The 23,263-nt window shown below is 34.6% G+C and overlaps 1 protein-coding gene and 1 non-coding gene across 7 annotated transcripts in view; both read right to left on the bottom strand.

Annotated features, from left to right (window-relative positions):
- LOC149804502 (metastasis-associated protein MTA3-like) overlaps positions 1 to 23,263 on the bottom strand; it is a 56,875-nt gene that overhangs the window by 15,452 nt on the left and 18,160 nt on the right. For 4 of the 6 annotated variants that reach the window (XM_089940718.1, XM_089940731.1, XM_089940740.1 and 1 more), the window contains 15 exons: positions 22,086 to 22,279; positions 21,228 to 21,345; positions 19,857 to 19,959; positions 19,275 to 19,374; positions 15,862 to 16,050; positions 15,172 to 15,246; positions 14,605 to 14,663; positions 13,791 to 13,876; positions 12,833 to 12,949; positions 9,467 to 9,511; positions 8,921 to 8,953; positions 7,309 to 7,370; positions 5,604 to 5,829; positions 4,986 to 5,177; positions 509 to 625 (listed from right to left, as the gene is read on the bottom strand). In XM_089940718.1, the coding sequence (XP_089796844.1) occupies positions 509 to 625; positions 4,986 to 5,177; positions 5,604 to 5,829; positions 7,309 to 7,370; positions 8,921 to 8,953; positions 9,467 to 9,511; positions 12,833 to 12,949; positions 13,791 to 13,876; positions 14,605 to 14,663; positions 15,172 to 15,246; positions 15,862 to 16,050; positions 19,275 to 19,374; positions 19,857 to 19,959; positions 21,228 to 21,345; positions 22,086 to 22,279 (1,716 nt within the window). The remainder of the gene's footprint in view (positions 1 to 508; positions 626 to 4,985; positions 5,178 to 5,603; positions 5,830 to 7,308; positions 7,371 to 8,920; positions 8,954 to 9,466; positions 9,512 to 12,832; positions 12,950 to 13,790; positions 13,877 to 14,604; positions 14,664 to 15,171; positions 15,247 to 15,861; positions 16,051 to 19,274; positions 19,375 to 19,856; positions 19,960 to 21,227; positions 21,346 to 22,085; positions 22,280 to 23,263) is intronic. The other 2 variants (XM_089940720.1, XM_089940722.1) reach the window with 1 other exon arrangement.
- LOC149804503 (small nucleolar RNA SNORD83) lies at positions 7,462 to 7,536 on the bottom strand. The gene has a single exon (XR_016419896.1). It is a non-coding gene; the product is annotated as a small nucleolar RNA SNORD83 (small nucleolar RNA).

Below are 23,263 nucleotides of genomic sequence, written 5' to 3'. Positions count from 1 at the left end.
TGACTGTTTCAATGTAACCCATGCAGACTGGGAAATGTAAGATAGGCTAAATATGTCATCCTGCATGCCACCATAGAGGCCACCTGTTTGTTATGGGACATGTCCAATGATGTTTTTCCAAACTACGGTTTTGGACTTGTAAAATGCTGTGGTTAATACAGAAAATTCTGACCCTGCACTTGAAGGACTTCAACCTTTTGCTTTCTTGAGAAGCTTTTGTAACATCCTGACCTTTATGCTTATAGTGCATACCTTTATTCTTATAGTGCATATTTACTCTTTGCAGAATGGCTTTGCCATCAATGGGGCCGGTCGGTCCGTCCGTCCTTCCATCCATCCATACATACATACAATCTTAATCACAAGAAAATAAGTGTCACTGATCCTGCAGTAGATGGACATTTTCATAATAAATGCTTAAAATTACAGGAGTTTGGATCTAACTAATTACTAGCACATAAATGATCAAAAGCAGTGAAAAAGAAAGCCAGTTATTTTGAGAACCTACCATCAAATCCATTGCTCTGCTCATAGCCACGTTTTTTCATTATGGACGGAGCACCACTGGACACCTTCTTGGCCCCTTCCGGTTCCTCATCTCTAATGTGTGTATCAAGTGCTTTGTCTGTTAAATAATAAGAAAGGTAGCAATATCTTAGTAAATGTAATATTCAAAAATTAAACTGCGAATTCCATAATATTCAACTATCAGTAATAAGTGCCAATGTTTTTGACAAATGGAGACCTCTTAAAAGTGAAGCTAGCAGTGATGTCAGTCTTTCTGGGTTTCTTTGGTTTGTTTTTGCTTTTTTGTATTCTTTATACCTAGTTCTATATTATGAAGGCTTCATGCGACACTATCTGATGAGTTGTAACATATGTAAACAATTATTATTATTATTTATTTATTATTACTACTCTGTTAAGTTATGGGAGAAGTGGTAACTGCCAATGTTTTTAATACTCAATCTAACCTTGCTCTCGATAGTTCTTGAAAAGACTTGGAAACATTTGCTTTTAATACAAAAGTAATCAAGTCAGTCATATCAGAGATACAAATTTCTTCAACGTTACTGCAGAACAGGTCTGTGAAATTTCTCATCATATATGACAGACATCAACTGACAAATTGCCAAGCTTTACCTATCAACAAGCTTGTTTTTGCAAAGCTTAACAGCACCTTGACAAACAAAAGGTTATGTGGTGTCAAGGAAAATAGAGACAAACAAAAGGTTATGTGATGTCAAGGTAAATGGAGTAATGTATCTTGTCTTGAGACATAACACAGCACATCTGAACCAGCAACCTGGTCTCTATTCAATTATACTAATCCAAGTCACAATGGCTCTAATCTAAACCCAGGTGTCGTGCAATCAGACAATATTCTGACTGATACCCAGTCTTGTTCCAGAATGTGTGTGAATGAGTAATATCACCTTAAGTATTAAGCCTGTCAAACAACAAGGCAAAAGTATTTGCTCCCCATCAAATAACATACAGAATGACAGTATTATAAGCTTTAGGTCTTTCACCCAATTTTTCTGATATTTTCTGCACAACCATACTTTGCTTTTCTCTTAACTTTTCAAAGACAAGAAGAGTCCCTGAAATGGGTTGACATTTTACTGGCTGAAAAGAAAGGAATTCAACAAGCCATTTTCTTCCTTCTTGTTAATCTTTTAAGTGCTGACTATTTAAACCACTTAAAATATTCATGAGAAACTGAAACATACCATCTTTGGCAACAAATATATTTTCTAAAACTCTTGAGTTAACATGTTGACAAAAAAATCTGTGCCATGTCATATCAGAGATACAAATTTCTTCAAGGTGAATGCAGAACAGGTCTGTGAAAATTCTCATCACATATGACAATCATCAAGTGACAAAATGCCAAGCTTTACCAATCAGAAAGTTGGTTTCTTTGAAGTTTCACATTTTATCATTAAAAAACTGATTATCCTCTCAAACAGTCACAAAATTTGAGTGTTCCTCTATAAAATCAACACTATACAAGCCAAAAAGAAAATGCCCAAGAATTCACAAGAAGTCTTTTTCTGGTCTCCTTTGATTCTTTTTATTTCCTGAGTATTTGAAACCATCTCCAATATTATTCAAAGGTAGAAAAATGTGGAAAATCTATGGTTGTGATTGTGTAACCATTTTGGAAAATCCAGTTGCCCATCCAAATCTATTGCAGCTCTCAAGATTGCTGTAATCAAAATTATTCAACTACTTTGGTCATATAACTGCACATATTAATTCTAACTTGCCATCTACTAATGGAAAATGTCACAGAAGTTTACACACTTAATTAACCTATTTATGATCAGCAGATAAAACATAATCAAACAATTTCCTTTTTTTCCATCAGCATTTTAGTAGTGGCCTAACTGTATGTTCATCAGAACTGACATGATGGTTCTTATTACCATTAATACAATACTATTAATTCATTGTCTAAACTGTCAGAGAGAACTGTAAACTATCCAAGGGTTTTTCGTGTTAAGCCATCACCCAAGAAGCTAGTATAGTATACACCAACAACTGTGATTGGTTTGATTGCTTAAACTTGCCTCATTCCTTTAGCTAAACATAGCCAACACAAGCAAATTTCTCATGATCTACACTGAATGTCCATTTTTCAATAGATCAGATCATATGCATCACACACAGGTTAAGCCAAAGATGAAAGATGCCATCACCATACATTGGTGTATTGATAAACACTGAACATTTGCAGGTGTTTAAGAACATTTCTCAAAAGGTTTACCTAGAGGGGCTGGTAGCATAGACTGTGATTATTCAATCAAAATATTTCTTATTTCTTAAAGGGTTTACCCTAAGGGACTGGTAGCATACACTGTGATTACTCAATCAAAATATTTATTAAAGGGTTTACCCTGAGGGGTTGGTAGCATAGACTGATTACTCAATCAGATAAGGAGTAGCCTGACAAATAAGGATTACCATGACCTCTTACAAACATCAATCAACCAGCACTCAACAATGGAAACTTTAGAAATCAAATGTTCCTTGCTGGAAAATATATAAGTTCCATTGTTATTTCTAGCCCTTTTTATATGTTTGAGTTAATATGTTCACAAGATACATGCATATAAATGAACAAAGTACATGCATCTACAAAATTCTTTGTCACAGTCGTTGACCTTGAACCTGATAAAACAGAAGATCACTAAACTTGTCTCAGATGCTGTCAAGACATACCCACAAGCTTGGTTAAATCCCAAGTTAATATATACACACCCACATACACTCAAATCAAGTCCCTGAAAAGTCACCATCTGATATAATAGAAAGTTTTTTTGTGTGTGACTGCCATCATCACCTAACATTATATGGCATATCAACTTCCAGAGATATACATATGCAGCTGTTCTTATATTTTTCTCATGCTTGGCTTCTTAAAGTTTGCCAATACAGTTTAGTGATTGCTCATTTAATGGTTTTTCCACAACTGTTCTATGTGAACAGTAGCAGGCATGGAATACCCTCAACTGAATGCTTTGAGCATACTCAAAGGTGTCTCTTTGGGATAAATAAATCTTGACTTACACAATTCATAAGCAATTATTTCTTATATTTTCATCCATTGGTTGTGCAACCCTCCAATATACACCAATGATTTTTTATAAAATTCTGCATTTTGCACCATGTTAACTTTGAATAAACTGAAATTTAGCATGCCATAAATGCGAGTAAGGTCAACTGCCTAATCTCGTTTTAAAACCAGTGCATTAGGAAACATAAACAAAATTTTATCGACCTAAATCAGAGATACCAATCATATTGTTCACATTAAGCTAGGTAAAGCATACAAATGAAAGCAGTCTCATTTTCAAAACCTGTTCACAATAGCACCAACATGTTGAAGGTCAGATCAGCTTCAATTTCATCCTGGACCAGCTACCTACTGTTATATTGTTTCAGTGAAAACTGTCAACATAATCATTCACTCCAATGAAGTAGTCAGAAATTGATCTTCAAGCTGTCAATCAAATTAACCAAATTGGAGTATTATCAGCATCATTTACAAAATATTATGTACATGATCAACAAGTTGGCAATGGATGGACAGACAGCCAAACAAGGAAGGTGATTACTATAACTACTACTGTATTAAGTGAAAACCCCATACCAATACAGGATAGATAGTCATAATATTTTTATTATGGTGGCCATCATACTGGGACCATTTTTCATTCAAAATTAACACAAAATCTATTTTAATGAATATGACCATCTTTCAGCAAATTAAGATCTTAAAGGTGGCTCTCACAACCACCATAGAAACCATGTTTGGTATTGGATCGGTGCCATTTTAATTTAGGACCATCTACAATATATATAAAAACAAATCTTGTAATGAAAACCTTATGTGAATACGATGATCAATGCAGGAGCAGTAGCAAGACCTCTTATGGAACCCTGTCAATATAATGATTGGTTCAGATGTTGTGATAAGATTTTCAAGATGGCCACCATTTTGGACACTGGATCAGCACCATTTTCATCCAATTCCATTTACAAATCGTAATACATATTGATCATATTTGATCTTTCCAATACAATTGCTGCTCCAATTCAAAGACATGCAGACACTCAATTAAAAATGAAAAATTCTGCAATTCTCAATTCAAAAATCAGAATTATACATGCAAAACATGAATTTTTATTGAATTTATCATAATCCTGCTGTTATTGGGATGTACAGTAATGTGCTTACATTACAAAGGACACATAAATTTAAAGATAGTGATAAAAATTGAAACCTATCTTGATAGAAAATACATATAAAAGACATATGTTGTAAGGGGACCAGATTCATGGACCTCTTTACTCAATTTTGCTTTTATATTAACCTTGAAATTAATGAATACAAGCCTACAAAAGAAAGGATTTTCTGATCCCTTCAATATTTTTTTAGGGAGTTTTTTTTCAACAAAAAGGCTGCCATGACTTACGCTTAGATGGCGATAATGGTGGAAAGAAGATCTTAGCTGGCTGTTTCATTTCACCCTCAACCCTTTGCAGCAGGGCTGGTTTTTCCATCTTGACATCAATACCAAGTTTTGAAGAAACTGGCTCCAGAGTGGTTACTGATCTTGGCTTAATGTTGGGGACATATTTGCCTGTCTCACCTAGCCGCAGTTGGCCTGAAAATAGTGGAAAATCGTTAAAATAATATCTTAAACAATTTTCTTCCTGAATATAAATCACACCTTCTGCTGCATTTTTAAAAATTTCATCTATTACTTACTGCCAGCTATTATAACAAATTATAACAAAGAATTTTCATATATATAATACTTCCATAGCTTGCCAGGGCAAATACCATTATTCACAACACAAACACACAGCCAATCTGTACTGTGGCTGACTGTTCACATATTAGTAGTTTACATAAAGTCTAACAGTCAAGTTTGTTTGTGTGCCCATAATCTGTTCAAAAAACTTATCCAATATCAACTGCTCTTATCTCTTCGACTACTGCTACTGTAGATGATTCAACGACTAAGTAAGTTTAGTCATTGCCCATACAGTCATCCTATAAATACCAAATCCAATTACACAGTACTTACACTCTTGTTTAATTGCTGCTATGTTGATTGGTATAAAGGGTGATCGTGCTGCATGTCTTGGTCTCAGAATGTCCTTGCATAAACGCCGTGAGATTCGTGTGAGTGGCGTTGTTATGAGACAAAATGCAGCCCGTGTTTTCATGACTGGACGTGGACTTCCTGCTCTAATAGCAAGGCCATGAGCAGTGGCCAAATGTCTAGCGAGATGTGCCTTCAACCTAAACTCCTGTAAATGAAATTTTTGTAGGAATCTGTTATAATACACCATCTGAAATGTCTAAGCAAAGATTAGAAAAGAGTATGAGAAAAGATTTTAAAAAACTGAAATATGACCTAAAATATTATGCTTAACCACATACAACTTATTCTGATTTAACATGATCAAACAAGTCAATATTACACTGTGGTTGAGATTTTGGACTCTTTCAAATGAATTAAGATGACTTTTTCATTTCTGGATAAGTAAAGCAACTAAGACATAAATTTACTATCTGAATAATGTAGAAAAGTCACTGATGGCTTGATGAATAGAAAAATATCTCGGGAGTAAAACATACCATGTAGTATGGACATGTGCCTTTAAAGGCAGAAATAGCAGAAGGAAATCAAGGGTCATGGGTGGAATGAAGTATTTGGAAGTTATGTACCTGCTCTCTTATATATTATGATAGAGAGGGTCCTATGTCAGAACAGGTCATGGGGGGTAATCTAAGGTATTTTTGTCAGTCTGTATGATTTTCTTCCCCTTCAGATTATTTTTTCCCCCCTCAACATCAAGCTCATGTCAAGCACCTGTGGTTTGATCATACAGATGCTTTGCATGAAGAAATAGGTGCAGTTTAAAGAGTGTTGGGTGCTGCTGTAAAATTAATCTGGTTCCCCGACTTACTTCACTAAACCTAATATGAAACCCAGATCCATATCAAACATGGATGAACCAATTATCCAGATATTTCAGCAACTATCATTTTTCCGTAGTTTTTATTTGTATGCCATAAGTCTGTATTTTAAGATATTTTTTGTAAGACTTACAGCAAAATTATAAGAACTGGTAGGTCTGCCATTAAGTCCCACACAATATATCTGCATATCAAGCCACAAACTGAGCATATATTAATTATGAATACAGTTACACATTATGGTTTACAGCACATAATAATCATAGATATGGTTACACATTATGGTTTACAGCATACATTAATTCTGGATACAGCTACACATTACGGTTCATGGCATTAATTCTGGATACAGCTATACATGAAGGTTTATAGAATATAATAATTCTGGATACAGCTACACATTAAGGTTCATGGCATACATTAATTCTGGATACAGCTATACATGAAGGTTTATAAAATATAATAATTATTGATACAGCTATACATTAAGGTTTATAGGATATAATAATTATGGATACAGCTATACATTAAGGTTTATAGAATATAATAACTATGGATACAGCTGCACATTAAGGTTTATAGGATATAATAATTATGGATACAGCTATACATTAAGGTTTATAGAATATAATAATTATGGATACAGCTATACATTTAGATTTATAGAATATAATAATTATGGATACAGCTGCACATTAAGGTTTACAGCACAAATAATTTTGTCCAATAATGACCTTAGGTATATGCAAAAGGGTGAAATTTCCTGCAAGTTTATTAAAAATCTAATGCTTTTGAAGCAAACCCACCTTTCCACATCCTGTAATTGTGCACTTATGAAACCTCATTGCATTCGAATGTGCCAGTCTCTCTGAAAAAACAACAGACAAAAAAGACTTATGAAACAGACAATAAATAAGATTTATGAGACTTTCAAAAGGCATTTCATTAATGAAGGAGTATGCCATCAGTCTCGTGGGTGATAGATAAAAGTCATCAGTGTACAAAGTCTCAGCTATCAATTGGCATCATGTGGCAATCACATAATACGATAACAAAGCAAAGTTTTACATTGGATATCATTAAAGAAAACTTTCTAGAATAAAGAACTACCATGATTTGTTCTACCCCCATGCAATGTTTTTTTGGTGGTACTTCAAACTAAAAATGTCTTCATTCCTAGCCAATGTGAACCAGATGAAACATTACTGACATATTTTCTAATTCTTTGTTTTCTCCAGGACAAATGTTTGTGCAAATCCCTGTTAAATTGAACAACAGCTTCCACTAAACCCCCAAAATAAGCAATCACATGAAAGTCATGCACAGTGATTTGCAGTGATCCTAACAAAACCTGAAACTCATATCAATATTATATTGATCAAATGAGCTCATGTGCACTCCAGATATTCAGATCAGCTACCAAACAAGCACTTAATAAGCGAACATTTGAGCAATGAGATAATTATTAAATTACAAACATTTTACCAACTTCACTTGGCAAAGCTGAAAAATAGCAGATATCTAGCTTTTCAGTGATAAGGTTGATCTTATTATATGGTTTTATTTCATAAAATGTAGAGCAATTTTCATAACTCACAATCAGCTGTGTCTTATCTTTATTCAAGAAAAGTTTGTTTTCACACACATATTTGTTGAAACATAATGGGTCTATCCATACATGTGGATATGTTACATATTAAAATGCCCCACCCACCAACCAAATGACAATCCAGCCTCATGAAAATACCAGAAAGAGAATTATCACTCCATTTAAAAATCCAGGAAACACAAACATGTGTAACACAATTGCAAATTTACATTCAAGACCATTTGAAAAAGTGGCAACTGAACATGAATTTTTTTGTATGCCAATGAATCTGACTTACCTCTCCAGCAGACTCCAACAGGTGTTCAAAATATCACAAAATGTGGAAAAAACTCGAGACTCAGTAAGAAAAAAATGACACAATAAAACTGACTTCACAAGACAATATTCTGTGAAGGACCATCTACAGTTGATGCAGGCCGTACATTTTTGATGCTTTAAAAACAAGCAGAAGCAGTGCTGTTTATTGGTCATCATTTTTTAACAGAAATGTCTTGAATTTGAGCCCCAACAAAGAGATTCCCATTGTTTTGTTCAGTATGACATCTAAACTTTTTTTTTCAATAGCTCCATTATATCTATGTGGATAGGTACCAAAATCCAATAAGGTTAGGAGGATGGGGTATTTAACATGTAATAAATGGACGGTGTCCCTTCCAGAGTATATTTTGCAACTATTTATCTTGGTAAACAATTCCATGCAAAAATAAAGGTTAAATTAATAAGGAAAGAAAATGTCAATAAATATGACATCTATGACCAGAACAAGTTCCCTAAAACTATCTGAATATTTTAAAAAGCAATTAACTCACCTGATCTTTGAGTTGGTGCTGGTCTCTCACCATCTACATAAATAAGGAAGTACTGTATATATTAAATCATAAAAAGAAAGGATATTATCTTCAAATTATGACATACAAATAAAGAAATTCTGTGTATCAAATAAGAAAATATTACCACTAATTAGGTCAGCATCAGATGATTGACAATCATTCAGTTTACATAGGTTTAATCATGAGACTCCATTTCTACGGAGTCTGCCTTTGATTTAGCAGAATGTAAAAAACTTTAACACGAAGCTTAATGTAACAAGAAACTTAAATACTGACCTTTAATCTAGAGTGTGGATGGACGGACCGACATGCACATGTACAATAAAGTGATCACTATGTCGTGCTTCCGCCTGGGTTGACTTGACAAAAATTATCGTACAAGTTTTTTAATCACTATCTTACCGACATTACTGTGCTAAAAAAAAAAACATTCTAATGTAAGTAAGGTCATGATTTCAGTACCAAAGAAGCGTGTAGACAATTGTCTGTAAGCTAGTTAAGTAAAAAAATGTGGTAATAACTTGCCAGAAGTATGAGCTTGGCTGGTGTGACTTTTCAAGAATGCAGACTCTGTCAATGAGAGATACTAGAATTAGCATGGTATTTTATTATTTCTAGATAATCAATAAAGAAAATGGAAACAAGGGCTGAAGCAGAACGTTGTGTCTTGCCTTTTTCTGAGTTAGAAGCATACTCGAAAACTTTAATAATGAGCTGATGCCAATGCTGCAGCCACTTGACACCCTGTGTCTTATGTCTCGCATTTTACTCCGGAAAAGGTGAGACAAAAACAGAATGGGACTCTAAGGTCCTTTAATTGCAGGAGACCATGGGGCTAAGTAAATTAGCTGGAATGCAGGTAATAGTTGAGAACTGAAATACCATGCCTCTGTTTTTTTTTTTTGAAACCTCTAAATTAACCTCTGAAGAGATGAGAATGGGAAGTAAATATTTTTGTAAATTATGTTTCTTTGAGACTACCTAAAAGATTTTATTAACGTTAGGGAAATAAGCTTACGTACCTCTCGAACCCTGCAAACCTAGAAAGACGAGGCTTGTGTCCTTCCCGTCTATACACCATGTAGACAAAGTAAAGTTAACTTACCTCTAGGTAACTGTTGGTTATTAACCTGTTTAAGCCGAGTGATACATAAATGAGGATGCCTCCATTTACTGGGCAGTGTGGGAGGGTTTAACAGTAACGTGTTTCATTAAATATTCTCAAAGAAACATAATTTATTGCAAAACATTATTTTCTCTGTCAAATACATTTCCTGATCAAATTAACAAAATGGAAATATTTAAGAGCTGAAGGAAATGCATGAACATCCAATATCTACCACCATACCTTTGTGGGAATAAATGGCTGAATGGTGAAGATAAACCATTCTTCTAATAAACAAGAGTCCTTCAAACGGACAGACAATCTAAGAGAAGAATTTCCATGTATTCAAGATAAGATCATTTCTTCCTCTTAAATGTCAAGTGTTGAAACTATCTTCGATATTCTTTAGCAATAACATTTTTTTAAATTAGCTGCTATGGTAAACATAATGGATGTCACCTTGACAACATTATCATCAAAGACAAAGCAGACCTCACAAGAAGTCTTTTGGTGAAAAACCCATGTTTGTCCATGGTGGGGTGGGGTAGTGACAACAAGATTTGTACGAGTCATTGTAGCAGCCATGTTGGAGAAGCAAAAACAAGATTTTCAAGATGAACAGTGTGGCAGAGATATTTTCTCTTGAGAACTACTGGACACAATAAAAAGTCTTTTAGTGAAAACCCTATATTGATATGACCATCGATTCAGAAGGAGTAGCCATTAACAAGATTTTCAAGATGACAGTAATGGTAGCCATTCTGGATGTCTAAATCAACATAATTTTCACCAACCAGTCTTTTAGTGCAAACCCCATGTTCAAATCAACTTCCATACAGGAGAAGTAGCATGAGCAAGATTTTCAAGGCAGATGTGATGACAACCATAATGTATATCAGATCGGCACCATTTTTACTTAGTACCAACTAGATATCTTAAGAAGTCTTTCAGAAAATACCCTTGTTGATAATACTATCATTTCAGAAGCAATATCAATAAAACAATTTTCAAACTGGCCATTGTGTTAGCCATATTGGATGTCCAATCAGCTCCATTTTCATTTCAGACCAAACTTCCCCTTGTAACCCCATCACAGTGCAGGACCTTTTTGCACATGAGACTTTTATGCAAGTTGGTCCTGACAAAAGCAAAACATTAAGAAAAGGTCTGTCCAGGCAGGGATGCAAGACTTGAGAATGGAATTTTATGAGCAGACTATATTCAGAAAGGATTCTCTTAACAACATCTATTGGTAAGTTAAGTAATTTATTAACCCTGGACTTGTCCCAGCAGAAAGGGGCTACCAGAACCACATTGCAAGCGTTGTCCCCAATTGTCTTAATGCCACTCAGGATCAAGACAGTGGGAGGAAAGGCATAGCCCCAAATCCTTTCCCAACTTACTGCCCAAGCATCCATGATCCATGCCTCTGGATTCAAGACTGGAGAGACAAAGCAGGGCAATTAGTGATTTCATAAAGAGATCTAACATTAGATTTCCCCAAAGTGTGCTATGAATGATAGAAGGGTGAAGGAACCATTCTGTGTGCAGTGTCTGGTCCCTTCTTGACAGAGAATGGGTCAAAACATTGAGGTCTGTTGGGAACATGTCTAATCTGGACTGTTACTATAAACCAGAAGCACCAGTGTAGAAACTCCCAGATCAAGATGCTCAACTTGGGTCACCTGCCACATTTGGGAATGCAACTGACTACTACAGAATTGTCTAATTAGCATGAATACTTGCCTGGTCTTGCTATGGCTCTTTATACAATAGGATGGACATCTGGATCAAATGGACTAATTTCTGATCGCTTGGTATGCACACACCCACAAAGGCTGAAGGTCAGCAACAGGATGATGCTTGATTAAGAAAAATCAGCCAGATCAGTTCCATACACTATGCACATTGTCTTACAGGCCACAGAGCATGCCAGGGTGTGCATGTACTTATGCCCACTGTGTTGCCAGGAGGACACTCCCCTAAACAAATTCAGAGTAGTACAACATGTAACCAAAGGGTTGGGGGAGCTGGAGGAATGCTACTGACAAAAGCAACTGGGCTATCTCTTGAAATAACATACAGTGGGGGGCAGCAAGGATGCAGCAGGCACCATCAAGTGGTCTGCCTGTAATAACACAATAAAATTCAACTGCTGTTTGCAGTGCTAAATACAGTTTACAAATATAGTACAAGTATCTAATGTGACTTGCCATGTCAGAAAAATGAACTTCACAAATTTTTTAACAATATGAACAATATTTCATGAAAATCACAAGTATGGTTACCATTCCGTGCAAAAAACTCAAAGACAATATTATACAAAATGTACTGAAGGATGGGATGTAACTAACAAAGATCTTGAGGCAGTACAGGGTGATGTTGACTGCTGCAGGGGTGGTAAAGTATGACAATGGGTACATGTCTCTTCTTTTTTGTATCATATACAGATGGGAATGAAAATCTTTCTGGGATTTGAGAGGTACCATATCCTAGTTTCCCAACATTAATGTGATGAGGGAATGTATTTGACAGAAATTAACGTCAAATCTTGAACTTTAAAAAAACAAACATACACAATATATTCTCAAATCTAAAGATAAAAACCTACCTTAATGATTTTCACTTTATGTGCTGCTGAACAAGGAAACAATTTAATGCCTATGTAGACAAAGAAAAAAGTTCCTTTTGGTTACTTTGATGCCTAACCAGACTTGTCAATCTGGAATTCTTGATTGATCCAGACAATTCCCAAGACAGAAGATAAAAACATTGCTTGTACTTACCCAATCTAGTTGGCATTTTGAGACCCCCATATTTTTTCCAGTATGTCCAGCATGAAGAACATAGCCTGCACTGCATGTGAGTTGGACCCCATGCATACCACTGATCTGAACGGGCAGCTAAACAGAAAAATTAAAATCCATATCAGGATTGTTTTTAATAATACTCACTTGATAACAAGATAAAAATGAACAGAATATAACTACTAGTTCACACAAAAAAAGCAACAATGATGTTTCCTTTTGCCTCCATATTCCAAATTATGAATAAACATTACTTACACTCATAAAATAGATGTGAATGTACCAAAATGCCCTATTAAGAACTTTTCTTCAACTAAACTCATAATTTGCTCTTAATTATATGAAAGAGAAAGACATACTTATCAGAGTTAAAAAAATTGGATAGCCAGATGACCCTCGGGCAAGTAAAAAAAAAAGTTTCAATCTGCCTGAATGTAACCCCGATCATGCCTGCATTTGGCATTTTCCTTTTAAACATTTTGAAAAACACTGGTAAATTATTTTTAAGTCCCTCCTCTTTGTCAAGATCACCTGCTTAATTGTATTGAAAACTATTTTCAGTAAAGTCCCTCCATGACCAATACTCTAAATCTAATTTCACTTGCTCTTTGCGAGTCTGTGAAAGACTCAGTCCCAAAGTCTTCAGAGAATTAGCCTGAAAAAGCTAATGTTGAGCCTTAAGGCTTAGTGTCAGGATAATGTGACTGGGTGGACATGATGCTACATGTCTGCAGCATGATGCCCCAGTGCTAAACATCACTATAAACTGTCATACTGTAGATGTTGTAGTGATATATGACTGAATTTGTTTTTAAAAGCTCATGTTAAAAGTCCAGTCACACACTAAATAACAGATGCATCTTTCCTAAAATAACTTTACAAGTATTTGTGTGTGTGTGTAATATATACTGTATGTCACAGGAAATTTATCAATTACCATAGCAGCTTTCACATGCCCTCCCTGAGACTTGGCCATCAGCACCATTCATCTTTCCATTGATTGCAGCTGGGTTTGGTTTGTTACTGAAATGGAAGGAAATCATGCAAATTATACTTAAATATAGGATTCTAACTAGTACCATGCAGAAGAAAAGTGGAACCTCAGTACAAATAGCAGTGATATGCATTCAGTGGCCATAACTCTTGTCACTGATGACATGGAATGCTGGAGATAAACTTCACTTAAAGTCTCATCAATATAAAGCTTTATGACATGTTTGGTTAACTCCTCTAAATGATGACTTGGAAATCAACCCTTACGACATTTCAATAAACAAAAAGCTGTATAAAAAATCTGCTTAAATTCAACAGTTCAAAATAAAGTTCTTTTGTGGAAAATAAGTTGTGTACAGCTGGACATGATTACACCAATTTCAATGAACCCAGTGTCTCAATAGCATCCATGCAATGATTTAACACCCACCCCCACATCTGACTTGCGACAGATTTAACAGAGTTGACAATGCTGTTACTGCGATCATAAAAGCTGGAAAAGTAATATTTACATGAATGTCTTGCATGCATACAGTGGTGAAACACAAAAAGATATTTCAAGTTTCATTGTCTTGCCTTCACCTAAAATGTCAGAACTGGTCTTTTGTCTTCATCAAGTGTCACCTAAAATGTCAGAACCGGTCTGTTGTCTTCATCAAGTGCAACAGTAACTTTCAGTAACATTGCCAATTCGTGAATTGCTATTCCTTGTATATATACTTCTGAATGATACATTTCATAAAAAACTTGAAACTTACTAGTTTGGAATGTAAACCTGTTTCAGCTTGCTTTCTGCTTCTGCAGCTTTGATTCTTTTCTACAAAAAAAGGAAATAATCAAGTATGAACATATCTAGACAAACTTTGCAGAAAAATTTGATAATACTTTGACTTACTGGAAGGGAAGAGGGTATGTGCAGCTCACTGACAAAAGTGACAAAAGTCCAAGTGACCTACTTTGTTTTCAGTTTAACCTCATCTTCACAGACATGTCCATCTTACAGATAAATATCATTTGTGAGTTTACCTTCTGGAAGAGCAGGCAAAAGGCAACAATCACCATGGGATATAACTGGGGCAAAATGAAAACCCGATTTTCTGAAAACCAATTATTTTCTAAGGAATTGGTGATATTTAAACCATCATTATTGACCAAAAGTGACTCAGCCCTGCACATTTAAAATAAGCTTTTTTAAGTCAGCATATCCATATGGTATTGATCACATGAAATCTTACTGGATTTAAGTCATCTGAAAATTACAAATAATTTATTATAGAAAACTTTAAATAAAAAGTTGATTATTGAAATATAGCATAATGGCATACCTGTTGCACATATCTGTCTGTGGTCTTCCACATATAATAATACTCTATAATGCTTTTCAATGATTTCCATGGCAACTGAAAAATATAATATTATCATTGTAATCTGATGATCTTATGCTGATTTTGATAAGAAATTTATTAATAATTACCACTCTGTAATAAAACTTTTTAATTAAATGCAAAATCTTACTTAGAAGCATCTACACATTCAATATGTACTTAAATGACAAAATAAATCATCACACTTGGCATCAGCAGTGAAAGTCTTCAATAATTTGCTGTTTAGATGCTCATATTGATACCTGCTGTACAAAATAAAACCTAATTAAAGTTACTCTAAATTGTCAACAGCAATGAATACTCAGTATTTTCTGCCTTCTTCTTCAAGTTCAGAATTCATCAGAACGAGTCATCACAGCAGTTGTTTTATTATTATATTAGCACGAAGAACAGTGCAGGGAAATTCATTGTTTAGTATCTCAGCTCCCACAAATGGCTATGTTCATACATGTTTCCATATGTATCGCATTATGAATCAATATGTAGCACAGATATATCACTGGCTCCAACTTGGCATGTGTTAACATCCCTTCCTAACTAATGTAGGACAGCTTCTATACCTCTGTTTTCTGAGTCCACATATATATGCACTACATGTTTACAATATTAGAAGTAAAAATGTGAACTTACAAAGTCTTGCCTAATATCATTGAAATCTTTCCCATATTTATCAAGTGCCTCCTCAAACAGATTGGCTTCAGATGCTGACCACTCCTCCATCTCATCTCTACACAACATGGGGCCACCAGTGGGGACTAGACTAGAAACTGCCTTAGCTATGTCATAGTTTGATTTATGTAAAAGGTCCATGGATGTAAACTGCAAAGGTTGAGGAAAGAGGAAATTTAATGCAACTAGCAAAAACTACAAGATTATCACACAACATATTCATTATTCATGTTTTTCATAAAAATATGCATGCAAATAAAGAGCAATGTGGCGATATTAACAATTCAATGCTCATCATACAGTCATCTCAAACATCAAAACTAACATACAACTTGACTATTTTACACACTGATTCTCATCATACAACTTGACTATTTCACACCAACATACATCTATGCTCATCATACAACTAGACTATCTCACATCAACACACATCTATATTCATCATACAACATGACTAGCATATTAATGCACAGCATACAACTAGACTATTCCAAACATTAATGCTCAACATACAACTTGACTATCTCACATCATACTCATCATACAACTAGACTGTCTCACATCAACACACATCTATGCTCACCAGACAACTAGACTATCTCACATCAACACACATCTATGCTCATCATACAACTAGACTATCTCATATCAACACACATACAACTAGACTATCTTACATCAACACACATCTATGCTCATCATACAACCAGACTATCTCACATCAACACACATATATGCTCATCTTACAATCTCACTATCTCACACCAACACACATCTATGCTCATCAAACAACTAGACTATCTCACATCAACACACACGTATGCTCATCATACAACTTGACTATCTCACACCAACATACATCTATGCTCATCATACAACTTGACTATCTCACACCAACATACATCTATGCCCATCAAACAACCTGACTATCTCATACCAACACACCTATGCTCATCATACAACTTGACTATCTCACACCATCACACATCTATGCTCATCATAGAACTAGACTTATCTCACATTAACACACATCTATGCTCATGATACAACTAGACTATCTAACAGCAACACACATCTATACTCATCATACAACTTGACTAGCATATTAATGCACAGCATACAACTAGACTATCCCAAACATTAATGCTCAACATACAACTTGACTATCTCACACCAACACACATTCATGCTCATCATACAACCAGACTTATCTCACATTAACACACACCTATGCTCATGATACAACTAGACTATCTAACATCAACACACATCTATACTCATCATACAACTTGACTAGCATATTAATGCACAGCATACAACTAGACTATCCCAAACATTAATGCTCAACATACAACTTGACTATCTCACACCAACACACATTCATGCTCATCAAACAACTAGACTTATCTCACATTAACACACACCTATGCTCATGATACAACTAGACTATCTAACATCAACACACATCTATACTCATCATACAACTTGACTAGCATATTAATGCACAGCATACAACTAGACTATCCCAAACATTAATGCTCAACATACAACTTGACTATCTCACATATATGCTTATCACACAACTAGACTATCTCACATCAACATACATCTATGCTCATCATACAACCTGACTATTTCATATCAACACACATGCTAATCATACAACCTATCTCACGTCAACATACATCTATGCTCATCATGCAACTTGACTATTTCACATCAACATACATCCATGCTCATCATACAACTAGACTATCTCACATCAACACACATCATCCTCATTGTACAACTAGACTATCTCACATCAACACACATCTATACTCATCATACAACTTGACAAGCATATTAATACAAAGCATACAACTAGACTATCCCACACATTCACGTTTAACATAAAACTTGACTATCTCACATCATACTCATCATACAACACCATTATCTCACAGATCAATGCACATTATATAATGTGGCTATCTTGCACATCATACAAATTGACTATCTTGAAATTCAGTGTTCACCACACATTTTGACTATCTCACACTTCACTGCTCACAAAACATCTAATGCACATCAACGCTCATGATACAACTTGGCTATTTCACACATCAATACTCACCATTCATCCTGACCATCTCTCACCTCAATGCTCATCATACAACTTTACAATATTAATGCAATGAATTAAAGTGCCATATTTGATGTAACACCTTAACAAGCACACATACCACCTTTGGTCAGGTCAAAGCTCACAACAAAAAACTCTTCACTGAGTGCACATTTCTCAATCCCTACATGAATAGTGAGAGAAAAGTGACTACTAAAACCTACATAGACTATTATGATTTTCTTGGAATTTACCGCAATGCATGTCTGACATTGTCACCACTTACTTCTTAATGGGTCTTGAATATAAACCTCCCAAATAGAGATCGCCCATCACAAAGGGAACAAACTCTTCTAGTAAGCAAAAAAACTTGATGGAAAAACTGTAACGATTGTGCAGAGCTTAAACCCAACCCAATGTATCCAAATAATAATTCCCTGTTCGTGTAGTGTGGGCATTACATTCAACAAATATGAAGTCAGGCTACAAACATTAACGTTAAGCAAACTAAAAGAAGTTGCAGGACTATCTAAGTACTACATCATGTAATCAAATTCTTCATTGCCACTGTTGGTGAAAGATAACAAGTTTGCATTGAAATCAACAGCAACCTTCTATGTTCCTTTTCACCACTTCTGTAGCACTGATACAAACCTGATAATCACTGAGATTTATCAGGTCTACCTTCAGTGCAAATTGTTTCTTGTCATGTTGGTATAAACTAATTAATGCTACCCTAATGAAAAATGTTACCAATTTTTTCAGATAAAAAATGTATTACTGACCCACACCCTAATGATCACAGAAGTTAAAAAGATAAAGAAAGCAGTGTTTTAGACACATGTTTTGGCAGAAACTGTGCTTCATGACATCCATTTCACCCAAACAATCTTGAGCATTCTTTGCACTTAATTTTTCTACTTTTGGTTTGAAACCAATACTTAAGTTGACTCCAGGCTTCTATTTTAACAGTGATTCAATTCCAGTTGTGTAAGTCATCAACCCTGAATTCTTGTTGAGAATCCAACAAAAGCTTTTTATGTAAAGGATGTATGAAAATAGGCCAGTTAACCTTTTCAACCAAAAAGTGAGAGAACATGAAAAATATGCTTAACCTCTTCTGCAAACTATGTGCATAATAAGCCCTACTGAACTGGATTAGTACTATTTAGAAATCAGTCATGCTCTACTACCCACCCACCAATTATTAAGCATTTCACATTTCTACTTTTTATTATAAAAGTACATGTACAAAAACTTAAGTTACCAATGTAATATCCCTGCTGGCGGCAGCAGCACTCATGTGTAAACTTGGCTGTCTTACTGTACTTGTACAATCTAGTGCTCTTGCAAATGTCCCAACTGACCTGCAAAGAATTAAAGAAATTTTGAATTATAAAATTCATCTTAACAAGATCTGGAGTACAATAACTAAAACAAGTGTTGAATAAAAGGGTTTAAGTTGGAATAACTTCCAATAAACTGCTTCCATTATAAGAAAGCAATAACCAGGCACATGCATTTTGTTACTGTTTTTTAGCAGCATGCTACAACTAATGTGGGAGGTTTTACATCAGTCAATTTTTCTCCTAAAATTTCCATCAATACATATATGGTGGCACATTTCATTTCACAAATCATGTTTGAACAAAATTCTTTAAATGACAATAATGGGGTTCATCACCCAATGAGACTTTCTGAATAATTAAAACTGGACTAATATAAACTTTACCTCACATGCAAGTCTTACAACATCTATATATGTAAAAGTACGAAAACGTGTACAGATTTTCCATTAATATAATTTTTGTTCATCTTTGTTATGATCCAATGTGAAATAAATCCGTACCTTGCAATAATCAAAAACTGATCCGTCTGCCTATCTGTTAATCCACTTTCTGAATTCCATATTAATTCTTCTAATTCTTCTGAAATTCTTCCATCTTCTTCACCTGTAAAATATCAAAAACTAGGGAATACAAGTCTTGCATCTGTGAATTCTGAATAAGCAGACATACCATAAATGTTGAGCTATATATGTAAAAGTTATATTATTGAGGTATACATTTACCACAGTAACAGTACCACTGAGGTTCTCAAAATCTGAAATAGAAGGTTCTTATTGCACTTCTAATACAAATATTACAATCTATATACAAATTTTACAACATAACAAAGTTCAAAATTGAGCCATATACCAATAAATGTAAAGCGCTAAATGAAATCTTGAAAATAAGTAGATCAAGAAATGGAATACAATATTAAGCATAATGAACCATTTAATACAATATTAAGCATAATGAACCAATTAATACAATATTAAGCATAATGAACCAATTAATACAATATTAAGCATAATGAACCAATTATCAGCTGCTACCTATAGTTTAACAAATGCTACAAAAATATCTACCACAGTAAAACTTCCCTAAAGTCAACACTGTTGGAACAAAAGAATCAAGACACTGAAAGGATGTGAACAGTATTGATGGTCGTCATTTCAGTACCAGAATGGACTAACTTGGACAAGATGTGTGGCCAGTCTGCAAAATGAAGCAGTGTTAGAGATGGATCAGTTTCAGTTAGTCTCATAATATGTACATTTAGTAAAAAGATTCTTTTCCAGTGTAGGTGAAAGATAACAATAACTGTCATAAAACAGCAACCATTCTTCAATATTTTTCACAACATTTTTTTAGCACTGATACAAACCTGACAATCACAAAGATTTATCAGGTCTACTTTAAGTGCATTTTAAATAACAAACGTATTCACAGAGTATGAATACCCCATCACACCTTTTTGTGTAACCATGCACTCAATGTGCAAGAGTAACCTGAACTGAACACAAGACTTGAGCTTTGTCTCTGAAGTGCAAAATTTTCAGATCATGGTGACCTGCTTATTAAAATGGTGCCTCATAGAAGTATATTTATATAAAAACATGGATAACTCTGTAGGTAAATGATGCCAAAGAAACCTATTTAAATGCAAAAATTGGCCAAAGTCAATGAAGTAAATGTTTTCTAGTTCTAGTAATTGTTGCCATATTTGTTGACAAATTGGCATCATTTAAACACATTACAAGTCTGTATGCTAATATGCTTTCTCTTGCATCTTTTCAAAATCTGTTGATGAAGTCATAGAAAGGTTTTACAAATTTTATATTAGCAGCCACATAGATGACCTTTGCTGCAAAAAGAAGAAATTCTGCAGCTACCTTCTTGTAAAAGTGATGTGATGTCAGCTTGATATCTCTGTCCAACTCTTATTTCTCCTTTATCTGCTAGAAGTGTTTTTTGTTGTGGGTCATAAACGAGGGAATAGAAAAATGTGTCCTGAAATTAAAGAAACCCAAAATAAGTTAATTCATCAGTCAAACACAGAACATTGGCTATTCAGTGTAGTTAACAGGACACTGCACAAAGTAAAGAGTAATGTCTTTTTAAAGTTTTCTCCCTACAACTTAATTTTTTAAAGAAGGATAACCTCAACATCTGTATAATAATAAAATGAAATGAAAAGAAAAAAAATCAGTCCTCCTGAAAACAAATGTCCATTCCTGATATGGAAAAGACCCCAAGGGCCCCAAGAAGTAAAAAACCGGGCTCATTTAAAAGGAAAAAAGGGGTCACAAATATCTTTACGGGTTTCTTTTTTTCTTCCTGAAAATTTAAGTATACATCATTATTTATGCCCCCTTCCATGGGCCTTCTGTACCGGAATTTGAATTCATGTAGCTTTAATAAACATTCCCCTCTAGATTTTATTTTGGATACTTGATTCTACATAGTTTCCTGCATGCATACTATTCTGCAACACTATTTATCCCTGAGACTTCATTTCTCATATTTACAGTCCACTCCAAAGAATTAAAATTATTTCTCTTGGAAATCCACTAATTAATGGACTAGCATAAAATAAACATGTTAGCACAGCAATTACGTTTAATAATTCACTTTTATCTAATTCACTTTTATCTATTAAAAAAAAGTTAACTTGTTTTGGCTGTGCTTATGCTGTGCTTTGTGCTCTTATATACATGTGAAATAACTAGGGAAAAAAACAGAATTCTCACCTCTTTATCAAGGTACGATTCCACAGATTCTGTTTCATTTAAAAGTGTAACTACGCATTTCCCTCTTATATGTGTGGCTGGCAAAGTTTCCACCTGTCTTGATAAGAACAGTTCCCTGTGTTTCAACTGGTGTCTATGCTTTTCAGAAAATTCATCGAATCTACCATGTTCTTCTTCTTCATCCAAGGAACCATCTGTTAATAGAAAATAAAATTTTAATTGACTACTTCAAAAAACAAGACATACAGGTTTAAATCATATTCTAGGGATTGTAAAATCGGAAGCCCATTTCATGGAGCCTGAATGTCTCAACACAGTAAAAGTTCCATCAGACCTAAATGCAACATTTGACTAAATGTACATAATAAGGGACAGAAGGATGAACAAGAATAACACTGTGGTGGGACACAAAATAATAAAACAAATTGAATCTTTAGTTCAGAAAATATTATTAAATTAACCATGTACTTATGTCTATCAGAACATACATACCAGATATATTCAGGAAAAATTAAGCCTGTAAAAAATCAATACAACTCAAACATCAATGACTTCCTTCATCTTGTATTTCTTGATTGATAAACCAGTACTTAGCTTTCATACACTGAAACCTGGAAAGCTCAAACATTTATCATTCCAATAAACCTGAAACATTGGAGTAAGTGGTGCCCCTCTTATATGGCCACCCCTTCTGCACCGGGAAAGTGTCCTTTTAAGATGAGTGGCCTTTCCAGAGGACTAAATATTCTGTAAGAAGTATATGTAATGTACGTAGTAAGAAAGCTACATACTTCAAAGCACTTAATATCTTCATTGAATATCTTTGTTTAAAAGTAACATTAATTATTAAAGGTTCTTCTTGTTATAATAATAGACTTATTTCAACTAAATATACATTAATAGTTCTTATTCTTGGCATAAGCGTGATATGCGAGTGGGTATTGTTGTCATGCACATTGCAAACCATTCAAAAACATCATTTAAATCTTGGTTCATGCATACTTCACTTTCCATTTGCTCCATTTTCCCAATGCTGCTGAATAACCTCCTTAATGGTTACAACATTGTTTACTCGAGTTTTTTGAACATAAAATTGTTTGGCAAGTCCCCCCCCCCCGATGTTGTCGAGTAGAATAATCGACTTTCTTCTAAAATAATACGTCACCATTTACATGACG

Source organism: Sinohyriopsis cumingii, chromosome 2 (assembly GCF_028554795.1).
Source record: "Sinohyriopsis cumingii isolate HCF-2022 chromosome 2, ASM2855479v2, whole genome shotgun sequence".
NCBI lineage: Eukaryota > Metazoa > Mollusca > Bivalvia > Unionida > Unionidae > Sinohyriopsis > Sinohyriopsis cumingii.
Note: the sequence above shows the minus strand (reverse complement) of the source record. Positions and strands in the feature narration are given on the sequence as shown.